General features: G+C 29.4%; 1 protein-coding gene across 2 annotated transcripts in view; it reads right to left on the reverse strand.

Moving 5' to 3' along the window:
- Window positions 1-2,010: 2,010 nt before the first annotated feature.
- Window positions 2,011-12,968, reverse strand: part of LOC143238968 (uncharacterized) — a 63,538-nt gene continuing 52,580 nt past the window's right edge. For both annotated transcript variants that reach the window (XM_076479645.1, XM_076479646.1), the window contains exons 13-17: window positions 12,510-12,636; window positions 10,037-10,142; window positions 7,571-7,685; window positions 4,837-4,991; window positions 2,011-2,788 (exon numbers count right to left, since the gene is read on the reverse strand). In XM_076479645.1, the coding sequence (XP_076335760.1) occupies window positions 2,480-2,788; window positions 4,837-4,991; window positions 7,571-7,685; window positions 10,037-10,142; window positions 12,510-12,636 (812 nt within the window). In that variant the 3' untranslated portion in view covers window positions 2,011-2,479. The remainder of the gene's footprint in view (window positions 2,789-4,836; window positions 4,992-7,570; window positions 7,686-10,036; window positions 10,143-12,509; window positions 12,637-12,968) is intronic.

A 12,968-nucleotide genomic window follows, 5' to 3' on the forward strand; every position in this document is an offset into this window, starting at 1 on the left:
GTTTTGTATTTTGATACGTAAAGTAGATAAAATAATTTCACACTTAAAGTTATAAAAAGTAAGCAGTTTTGTTAAAACTTGATGTTGCATATCAAAAGAATATTAAACACAACAAAATTCAAGCTTTTCATTTTCAAATGTGCAATTAATGTTTTGTCAGTTCTTTTCTTTAGGGAAGGTATTGCATCCATAACACATGCCCTATTTTTTAAACAACGTTGAAATTCATCAGCTCACACACACAAAAAAAAAGGAACAAGTTACAGAAGATAATATGACAACTGTATTGGCTGAATCCTTTTCTGGCAATAGTATATGATAGTTAATACTGAACTAATAAGGACCAGCATGGCCAGGTGGGTTAAGGCATTCAAGTTGTGATCTGAGGGTCACAGGTTTGAATCCCCATTGTACCAAACATGCTCACCCTTTCTCCTGCCTCCTTGAATAAATGTCTAAATTATCTATACAACTGTAAACTCAGTATGTTTATTCCAGGCACTCTTTTAGCCATTGAACAATGCTTTATGGAGAAAATATGAGCCATTTATTCCAACCAGGAAAATCTTTTCTGAATATCTGTTCTACATTCTTTATTCAAGTGATTCACACTTGTTAAAAATGGGAGAATTTATTGTATCATTCACTTGTAACTGTACTTGTTGAGAGGCAATTATTGGTATAATCAATCTATTAATTTTCATCCACATGCTTTGTGTGATACATGGCTAACATGGAACCCTCAGAGCTCAAGCATAGCAATCTCTAATGTATAACAGAGGGAAGACTACCATTCAGCAACATTTCATGTCCACATGGGTACTTTTAATCACATGGCATGATTGTCTATTCTGGTTATACACCACTATGGTTGAGTGTACATTTTGATTTAAGAGAAATATTATGGTTCTTATCTTGAACTTTCTGATCTACAACTCCACATGCTAACCATTAGACCAAACCTAACTTGTCATGAGTTCATGAAAGTTATAGAATGATGTGGGTGACTAAAATGCATATATCTAATTAGACTGTTGCAGATTATCACTCTTTTCTGCAAGTTCAAAACGTTTTTCAGGTTATCTGAGAAATTACATGTTATCAGGAGCTGTGACCATACAAACTTCTAATTAAATTCCATTACTTTTGATTCACAGTGTGTTATCACAAGTTAGAATCACTAATGATAGAAGGCCAGTGAGGATAAAAAAATAGTGTATAATGTCTGCTTTGAAAGTTTACACTATAAACTCATAAACTGAATACATTAATAGTGTTTCACCTAAATAAAGCAGTCAAACTACTGCAGAGCAATTAGAAATACAATTTTCAATATTTTATGATAAGACAACTATCTATGAACTGCCAAAGCATAAAATGTTTAATGTACATTGTCATCATAACATATGCAAAGTCTAGATTAAAAGTCAAAGTCATGTATTTCATGTTCATGCCATCACAATTAGGTCATCATAATCATGAGTGATGTGCTAAAACCCCGCAAGTCCAAGAAGTCTTGATAAAACTGAAACAGAAACTATTATAACCCAAGCACTTTTGAAAGGTGGACCTTTCTTCTTTAGATTGCCCCTGAAGAAGAAAGGTCCACCTTTTGAAAGAGCTCGGATTATAAGGGTTTCTATTTCACTATCATCATGAGTGAAAATTTTAATTCTTGAATATACCTGGTAATAACCTGGTACAGATTATATTGTGAATGATTATTGTACTCTGTTTAATTGACTGCTTAGTTTTAAACAGTCTGTTTCACAAGTCAAAGTTAATTAAAAAAAGGTGTAAACTTGTATAAAAAATATTTTATGACTATTATTATTATTAAAATTGTTGGATGTTTACAATAATAGACATTTACTTGTGTGAGTAAAAAGGACTAAATCTTTTCAGAAGAAAGACTGTTTATCTTCCATCTTTTAGAATTTTAAAACAGTCATTCCATAACTGGATTACCAGAATCTGTTTCTCACCAAAATCGATTAAAACAAAGAGGGAATGAGTTTCACTAAACATTTTTATTTTTTTATTTTATACAAAAATATACCAAAATCATTTCCCAAGAAATTCAATTTCAAAAACTGATATGAATAGCAAAAGAACTCTTATGGAATAGAAAATTGATGGTTTGAACACAGTTTTACACCATCATTGTTTTAGTTCTTTTCTCTGTGGTATAATGATTCTTCATCATTAATATGCGACTTCCTTAACTTTCAAATGAAAAAAAAATAGCAAGCCAATTACACAGAACATTTTTTTGTGCTTTAAAATATGCTGAGTACTAACAGATAACTGAGATAATAATTTTGACAGTCTCTGTTTATTTGCTTACAGTTTATAATGGCTTCAAGGTACTTTTCAATACAGTTTTTTTTAGTTTTTTTCTGATTGCTGGATAAACTACACATTACATAAATGATGAAAGGGTAATCAGTTATCATTACAGCAACATCCAACTTTTGGCCTACTTAAAAAAATTATCAATATTACTGGTTTCATTTTCAGAGTCTGAATTTGTTATTTTGTAATCAGTAACTTCATTAGAACATTTTAACAATGACTGAAGTAAGCTCTGTGCTGGTGGACACAATTTTGCTCCTTTATGTGAGTCACTTTCACTAGTTATAGTACATGTCGTAGATTCACAGTTCTGCAGATTTACAACTTCAAATGTTCCAGGAGTTGATTTAAGACTCTCTAGATGCATCTTTAAAAGATCATTGTATTCTGTTTTTGCCTCTTTAAGAAGCTCCAGAATTTTTCTGAATGTGTCCTGAAAACATAGAAATAACAGAGAAAATTTGTATATGATATCATTCTACAAAATAATAATTTCAATAAAGTTTAGTAGTGGAAAAAACAATAAATATGCTTTTGAAAACCTAAAAAATGCATCTTGGAGATCTGTTATACCAGTATATGAAATTAAAAAGAGTCGTAACAGAACCCTTTACTAAATATTTGGAATATTCACTTCAGAGATCTGTTGGAACTTTATGAACAACTATGATATGGAGAATTGTTTTATAACAAATACAGTTTAATTTCTGTTTGATTTTGATCTTAACCATTACAGGCCCAAAGAGTATACATTTTTGATATTTATTTATGTTATTTAGCCAATATCTCCACATAAAGACTGGAATGTATAAGTTAACTGTACACAAATAAAATGCAAATAACACATAAATTGCATGTAAATTTTAATAACGTTTCTAAATGAGCTGCCAAAGGTTTGTTTTCATTTGAGAATTTTATTTAAAATAAAACAAGGATTTTGAACTTATAAACATGAGGATAGTTTGACAACATCCATCACCAATTTTTTTCAGTCCAAAGAGTGGGATTCAACCATCAATTTTATTGCACACTAACCACAACCTGAGAGAATGAAGCCCATTTTTACAACAATGGGTCATGAGTGATTAACTCTCAGATTCCTGGTGAGGGCAGACTAACAGGCCATGCTTAGCCCAAATTTTTTTTATATGTAATTACATAACACAGTAGTATACAGATACTAAATACCTTACCTATTCCATATTGTATATTTCTTACTTACAAAATTCACAATTTTTCTAATTTTGGATTGTGGAAATTTCTAAATCAGGCTCATATCACACGTTACATTGTTGCCTGGGGTGTTACATTTTGTACCTTGATAAGTCAAAGGACTTATCTACTCTTTTATGGGATAGTTATTTTGTACCATGCTTGACCTTTTATTTGAAATATGCTCTGTAGTTACCAGACAGAACAAAGATATCTACATATTTCAGTGTCCTTTTTTCTGACTGGTTAGCTGATTGGAGAGTTTATTCTAACTTTGATGAAAGCATTTTGTCTTTTTTGAGAAAAACAAAACTTGCTGTTGAAGTTTCATCTTTGTTAAACTTTTAACCCCCTCTGCTGCTGATCATGTTTTATCACTTTAGCTTTACATTCAGTTCAATTTACTTCAAGTTTGTCTTTACAGTATGAAAACTAATTAACACAATTGTACGTGAAACATGTGATTAACATGTTTCATAACATCTGTAAAACTTTTTTTTTTTCTTCTATTTTGCATCAGTTCTCATATTAACATTCCATCCATTCAAATCTTTAAACATCTTGTCATGTAAGGGTAGCTTACTTGCATGCTGTTATTCCTCCAAGTCAATAATACCAGACACAGAAAATGTTTTAAGGCCATTTAAAGACATCTTACAGAATGGCAGATAAGGTATTAGTTCAAGAAATGTTTACAAAGTCCACTCTAATCTTATAATATGGTAATGTGAGTGAATGAACATAACTATGTCATTCTGTTAAAAACAATGAATGCAATGAGTTTTTCAAGTCTCAGTTTTCCTGACAGATTTTATTTTTAGAAAATCTGTTAAATGCACAAATATCACAGCAAAATTCTTCTTGAGGAAATAAGCTAATCTCAGTATGAGTTTTCAATGATGACTCTTTTGCTAGGTATATTAATTTTTCAGGTTTAGAAGAATAATACATACTGACACCAACATATGTAAAAGCTTACATAACTTCACTGTTCCATACCTTCTCTATATATGTGTATTTCATTATAGTAAACTTTGCACAGTAAAATAACAGTGATAAAATATAAAAAGGTAGTGTAGCTGTCTTATAAACAACTTTTATAATTTTTATATAAACACTAGATTTTAATACATTTTATAATCACACTAATGCCAATGAACATGCAAGTTTGAAAATAAGAGAATGTTAAAAAAATCTAACAAGCATAACTTCTACACATCTCTCCACTGAAGGATACTAAACATACAGCTAATGTTACACAATACATACCTCAGTTCCATCATAGTTAAATATTCCAATACAGCTAACTGGAACGGCTTTCATGCAAAGATACCCCAGCTGCCTTCGAGTCAACCCAAAGACAAGAGGCACATTATGCACATCAGTAAGATCGAGAATTTTCTGCAGAGCATCATCTAACCCACCTGAAATTTATATTTCACATTCTAATAAAACATATAACAAGTCCTTACAAAATAAAAACGATATCTTAGAAAATACTGCATTGTGACTTGTAATTGTTGGAAACAGGAAGCAATACTTTGATGCATCTTGTCTGGTCACATAGTAACCCAACTTTGAAACAGGAAAACTTATTAATTCCAACTAAAAGTAATTCAAATAAATATTAAAAAAATGAGAGCGAAATGGTTCTTTATCAGTAAGTGGGAAAATGGGAAAGTTATTAATAATGTTTTTTTTTTCCTCATAAGACTTGTATTGATTACTAAATATTTAGAATGTGACTACTATTTGCTAGATGTTATCAGTATCTTCATTATAAACAAAAATGAATACTGGAAATGTCAATAAACTATGTCATGCTTTGCAGTGACAAATATACAACTTGTGTGATGAAAGCAGGACAACCTTGTGATTTAGTTCTAATTCAAACAATTTTTTTTAACATTTTAAAAACTTTCAATAATAATTTCAAGCCATTAAACATACATTTTAAATCAATCAGTTTTCCTTTATATAGGAAGAACCAATTATGGGTTTTAAGTAGACAATCAAATGTTGTAAAGTTAATTTTACAGATGATAAAGTGTACTATACAGATAAAATTCCAGAGAACTACACATACAACCAGGAAATAAAGTGTAAAAACCAATGGTGATTATACCATGTTTTAATACTCAATGCATTAAGCTACTTCTTAATTGTAAAACAAAACTAGTTCCTGCCCAACTGGGAAGGAAGTAATAACTAAGTGTTACAAGTAAGCAAAATAACATGATGTCATACATGAGAATGTTCTTAAACTGTTCCTTGCGAGCATCCTGTTTTGAAATCAATCCACAATAAATCCATATCATGCTATTACTTCAGACAACTCTCCCTATATCAATTCAGTTATGATATTCATAATTCTCTCTGATTTAAAAAAAATGCAAAAGCTGCAATTAGAGATTAGAAACAAATACACAAATTTGGCTTTGTGTGTGTGTGTGTGTGTGTGCTGGTTCAAATCAAGTCAGTAAATGTTTTAAACTTTGGAAATTTCCAGTGTTTTTCCCATCTAAGGTAGATGTAATTGTTCCATTGGTTTGCTGCTTATACACAGATCATCTATGCAAGAAGCAATGACAAAAATGTATTTGTTTAAAATATATTAAAATGTATTTGTTTTTAAGGTAAACCTTAATGGTCCAGCTTCACTGTCTTTGACAGAAACCTGATACAAAGGAAACTGCAGAATCTTGCAATTGTATGTATAAGCCTATCAAGCTGTGCATGGTTTGCTAATGACAAGTAAGTAGGTTCAAGGTAGCAATGGAACTGTTGTGAGCCTAATCCTCAGTACATATACATGTGTGTGTGTGTGTGTGTGTGTGTGTGTGTATGTATATATATGTAGTTTAATGAAAGGGTAAAACTGGACAGCATTCATACAAAATGAAAACAGTATGTTTTTTACTATTTGAAATATATAATTAGATAATGTCAATTAAAGTATTATGTATGTTTAAACATAGTTTGTTATAACCAAGAAAAAAGAAATGTTCATAAAAACTTCTGATAACTATTTTTAGTTGTAAATGAGGTCATTAAACAACTTGGCACTACTTTATGCAGATGAACACCTTACTGCATAATAAATACTTGTTTAAAGTATGAAAATTGATAGTTATGGTAAACTTAATGGGTGGTGGTTGGAAGTTATACTAGTTAGTTTAGATAAGTGGTTGGGACCTTTTATACTAGTAAAATTTCCTTATTGAGCTGCCAGTTAGTACCTTACTACCATAATGGGGCTAGAATAGAATGTTAACTTCAAAAAGTAAGTTTATTTAACTTACTTACCCTCAAATGGTAGTACCTTTTTTCTTCATTTTTCATTTAATTTTTATTTATTTTTCTTCTTTATTTTTAAGAACATTCATCTTCCCATAACTGTCTGCAGTCAGTGAAGGGTGATATAGATGTGGGACGTTGTGCAATTTAGCACCCACATCTCACTCTCCTAATTTCTATTTCTATTATTTTTATTTCTATTGCTATTCCTTTGTTTTTCATTTATCTTATTCTTTATATATATACATGTGAGACTGGAGATAAGAAGTTAAGACGAATAAACAGTGCATCCCCACCATAATGTGTCCTACTTCCATGGTCACTTCCAAAATCTTGGGTACATTTTATATCCTACATTACAGCCTGTACCCTGTATCTTTCAACTGATGCAGTGTTTTTTTATTTTTTATTTTGTTTCAGCTTGTTTTATGTTTATAACAAACAAACATTAGTCAGTTGTTTGGATTTGCTGTTTTAAATGCAGTCCTTCCTTTTGATTTTGTTTTATTTTACTTAGCTCTTCAGTATTAATGTTCTCTTCAAATGGTTAAAAAAATATATATATTACATTTTTTGTAATGTGCTGAGATACAAGTTATATAAAATGTAACATATTTTAGTGTTTATTATCATCAAATTTGTTATTAAGTAAAAAAATAATTTAATAAAAACACAGAAGCATTAACTTCAACAAAAGCAATGTTACCAAAAGTTCGGATTCTTTCCAAGTCTGGTGCAATCACAACACATTTTAGTTTCTTCAGTTTTAAATACTTAGTGACTTCCCTTAATCCAACAATCATTCTTTTCTTCATTTTGGCCTGAACAATATAAACAATGGCTCATCATATCAATACTTTATATTTCATCACTATTTACTGGTGTGAATAAATAAAAGCACTCAATACTCTAACTGTTACATTTACTCACTAACCTGTAATTCTTTTTTTTTTTCCTGTGATACTTAAACATACATAATCATAGTTACAGAGCAAATGAATTTCCTGAAGAGGTAATAATTAAAACAGATAAAATTTTCATTCATTCAGGGATGATTTGTTTGTTATAGAATTCTCATCTCTACAAAATTCATTGACAAACCAGTTAATAGCTGTCACTATTATCTATGAAATTGTAAAACCTAGGTACTTCCTTTAACATTTTACCATATTCTTTGTAAAGTACCTTATACCTCAAACTATAAATATGGAGCAAAATAATTAAAAATTTATCCAATACCAACATGTAGTAGGTAGCATACAATTGTTAAAAATAACAAAAACAAATGTTTTAACACAGCAATTACAGAGTAAGTCAAACATTATATGAATACTACTAAAAATCTCAAAGTATTACATTAATTAATTCTTGAGAACTGAACTGACAAATGGAATACCAAAGGAAAGAGCTGTTTTAATGGGCATACTAGGTGAAGTAGCAAAGACAATATTTTGATGCATTTGCTTGAATTTAAATTTACCAATCTCATTCTAACATTCTTAAACTCATTTTAGAAACATTACAACAGTAAGTTGTTTTAGTTACTAGTAGTGACAGTCATATTCTGATTATCATTCACAGAGTATATCAGCTGCTAACAGGCCTTTCACAACAACTAGTAAGCATGATTGATATATTCCTAATTAACAAAAATAATGAATGGCTAATCATTTTAATCAAGAATAATATACCTAATTAGTTATATTCATTAATGGATTGATCTTATTTCTCATCTGTGTAGGTAGTTTACTTTGATCAGAAATTATTATTAATACATCACAAATTTTACTTTGAACTCTTTATGAAAATAATTCATCCAATGAACTTTTAAACTGTTTAAACAATTTTATGTTCTGTGTTACCACAATATAATAAAAATTATAACATGAACTATGTTTACTAGTATAAAAGTTTCAGCTATAATGAATATTTTAATAAAATGGTTCTTTTATAGAAAAAGCCACATAACCTCCTAAGCTGTGACTGCATGTCATGAGGTTAGTTCATATGAAATAATCTTATTTAATAATATTAGAAAAAGGCTGAAATAAACTTTTGACACAAACTAAAATAATCTTAATCAGACCAGCTAGAAACTGTGAAAGCTACTTGCAATAAGAACAAAATCAAAAAGTAACATATGCTATAATAACATACAGATGAAAGAGATATACACTTAAGAATATGCAAGGAAGTGCACATTAAGCAGAAGTTAATATTAATGCAACAATAATTCCATTCCCTCCCTTTATAAACACAATATATTCAATAAACTTAGAGTTCTGTAAACAATTTTATGTTGTGTATTATCAAAACAGAAACTATATTTAAATTATAAAAGATTCAACTATTTTCATGTGGAGACCAAAGTACCATTCACTGAGGTTGTCCTTGATAACCTTGATAGCAGTGAATGAAAATGGTCTGCAAATGATGTAATTATGAACATACATATACTTGAAGAAATCTAAGGAATTTAATTCTTTATTTTAACTTTCTATAAAAAGATAAAAGTTTAAACTTTTAAAGTTGTTGTTTTTCACTGACAGTCAAATTTGTTTGACTGTCAGTGAAAAACAAGCTTTAAAAAGGTTTACCAAGTGTTAAAAGAATGAGATAAAATGGCTTCAGAATAGCAAGTTTTCAAAAGTCAAGATTATGCTCTATTTTTTGGGTAGTTTTTCATTTTATTACTTATAGTGAATAACACAGATGTACAATTAATTTTCTTTTGTTCTTTTATGCCCTGTGACTTACAAGTAACATTTCCAGATCAGTACAAATGGGTAAACAGATCATCAGAAACTTAATTTATCTGGTCTTCACAACTTGTAATAACTATCAAGAAACAAATAACTATAAGGGATGTTTTTTACTTTGCAATAAAAATTGGAACTGATTATAAAGTGTTTTTTATTGGTTAATAAGAAACAGTTACAGTAATCAAATAACATGAAAATCAAAAAGTGAAAAACATAACTGATTTATATATGTGTAAACAGTTTAGTTTCATGGAAGATATAGTGAAAATTACAAATTGCTCCACAAACTATTAATAGCACTTACAAGAATTATGATTTATACACACTATACCAATTTGCATGATACTAACATACTGATTATAGCTTAATTTCTAAACAGAACTTTTATGCTTTATTGGACAGGAACTTACTTTCACAGGGTCCTTATGATAAAGCCTGTCTTGAAATCTCACCAGATCCTGAATCATTGTCTTAAGAAGTTCATTAATCTCATCTTTAATTACATGATTGCAGTACCTAAAATGCAATCCACAAAGTAATATAAACATGCAAAACCATAGCATGTGAAAAAAGGGTTGACAATTAGAAAAAATGACAATGAAGCAAAATTTATATATTGAAACATGAAAAAAAATTGAATGATATTTACAGCTTAAAGTAAATCTAATTAAAATTTATTTTTGGAATTTTTTTAGAGGCTGACAAAGGTCAACAATCCCCAAATAAAGATTGATGTCATTCAGTATTACAGTATTTAAAAATATTATCCAGTAAGGTTCTTTAGTTTCCCTTGTATACATATCACTTGTCTCTATACCAATCAGGGTAATGTCTTCAACAGAGTAGTTAGGCATGTTAAAGTGTTTCATAACTGGAAGTTCTTTGTTCATTTTGATTAAAGTTTTGGGGTTATTAAATAGTTTCTGCATAGTTGTTCTAGTTTGACCCACATACTGGAAGTTACATTTTTGGCACTGGATTAAATAAACATGTTTTTGTACAGCAGGTTATAGCTTTAGTGATTTTTAAATTGGTCTTGGTTGTCAATACCAGAAAATTTCTCAATATTTTGTATGAACATACAGGTTTGACAATACATGCTAATGCAGGGGTGACTCCCACTTGGTGATGACATAACATTAACTTTAGAGTGAAGTAAGTATGTTTCAAGGTTTTATATTTTATGAAAGAAACAACAGGAACTTCAGTAAAAATGAATTTTTGTTAATCATTAATTTGAAGGAGGTAAAAAATGTTTTATTTCAGAATCTATGACAGTTTTTTTTCAAGTTTTGGATGATAAGTAATAACCAGTGAAATACAAGAGGAATATTTTAAAGGAAATTGTATCACAACAGATTCACTTAGAATATTGTTAGCTTTGTCATTTTTTTGAATCACAGTGTTTTGCTTATAACATCTTTTATTTATAATTTGTTTCAAAGAATAAATGTGATGGTAACATCTTACAGCCAGAATAAATCTTCTTTAATGTAACTACTTGACTGATTGTGACATTGTATTTGGTGTGTGGAAGATAACAGCTTTGAAAATGTATTGTGTTCTATCAGTTGAGTTTTTTTTTGTACAATCAGTACATATAACACCATCTCTTAATGTTACATTCACATCTAAGAAACTTATTTGGGTAGTTGAGTAATTCAGAGTGAATTTATACAAGTGTGAGTGGGGTTTGCAAGACTATAGAAGGATAATATGAAATCTTCAACTCCTACCTAAATGAAAAATAATGACATCACGGTAGTATCTAGAAAAAAATGGTTTGTCTGTACTAATTCCAACAGTCTCATTTCTATAAATCTCACATAAAAATGTTGGGATAGTTAGGTGCCTTCTTGATCCCCATAGCTGTGCCTTTTGTTTAAATATAGAATTCAATATTAAATTTAGAACTGTTAAGTGTAAGAACTAGTTAAATTAAAACTACAATAGTTTGAGTGTTGAGTTTGTCTACTTTCATAGGAGAAAATTCTCGAGCTTTCAGGCCTTTATCATGGGGAACATTTGTGTACGGAGAAGAAACATATATATATACGTAAAGTACAGAGAACAGTGTTTGAGGAAAGTTTTCTCTTGCTGTTAACGTTAGATATCATGTTCAGAAAATATGTTGTGTCTTTAACTTATGATACCAAATGTGGAGAGATATCCTGCTTATAGTGATCAATGTAAGTAGATAACTTTTTGCCATGCATACCACAACTGAAAATAACAGGATGACCAGGATTGTTATGTTTATGCATTTTTGATAACATGAAAAATCAACTTGGAATAAGGGGATTAGATGACAAGAACTGTAAAGTGTCATGACTGAAGTTTGGACTTTTCTGTAAGCTATGTAGTATGTCATCAATAATTAAAAAAATTGCAGGGTGGGATCCAAATTTACATTTTTTATATTAATAACTTTTTATGGACTGATAGCTTAAAACATAAACCAATATAAAAAAGTAGATTTACTTAAGAACAACTGAAAATCAAAAACCATCTTAAAAAGGTATTTTAAAACTTACTAACAAGTTAAAGACACAAACCACTACTCATGAGATGTAATTACACTTATATCTTTGAATTTTTTAACAAACAATCTATTAAGGTCACATAAAAATCTCTCAGAAGATCTACCAGTTAACTATCTTGTGCTTCAATTTTGTTTTTGTATGTTCACATTCATGACTGTGAGGCTAGCATGTAAAAAGAAGAAAAAATATGAGAAACTGTACAATAGAATGTCAAAGTAAATGTATATTGTATTTGGACTGAGCTCATCATAAAAGAAATTGACTTAGAAAAGCTACAATATAAATAGATGCTTTTTTTTAGGACAATACTATTTTGTGTGTAAGAAATTTTAAAACTTACTCTCTAAATCGACGGCTATGTATTTTTTTCTTTGCCATATGATGAAGTTTTTCTTCTAGAGATACAGTTACAGGTAAGTCCATTAGGTTTTCTAGTTGATGCATACTAACATTTTGCATAGAACTGACTGTAAAAATATAAATAAAAAATTACACCTTTCATTTCATATTTAATCTTTATGTAAAAAATGAGCTATTCATAAGTGGTAATTAGTAGCTTTTTCATATTATAAACATAATTTGGATAATCTTTTAAATATATTTGTTAATAATTTATTACAAGATACTGATATATATACAATATTTTAACAATTAATAATGTCAGACATTCCTTGGTAAACAAATTATTTCCAGGGTTAAAAACAACACCTTTTTTCTTCATATAACAGTAAATACTACCACATTATTCACAAAGGCTTTCTCTGTATACAATTAAAAACATTTCTTGATAAAGCAACAA

Source organism: Tachypleus tridentatus, chromosome 13 (assembly GCF_004210375.1).
Source record: "Tachypleus tridentatus isolate NWPU-2018 chromosome 13, ASM421037v1, whole genome shotgun sequence".
Taxonomy (NCBI): domain Eukaryota; kingdom Metazoa; phylum Arthropoda; class Merostomata; order Xiphosura; family Limulidae; genus Tachypleus; species Tachypleus tridentatus.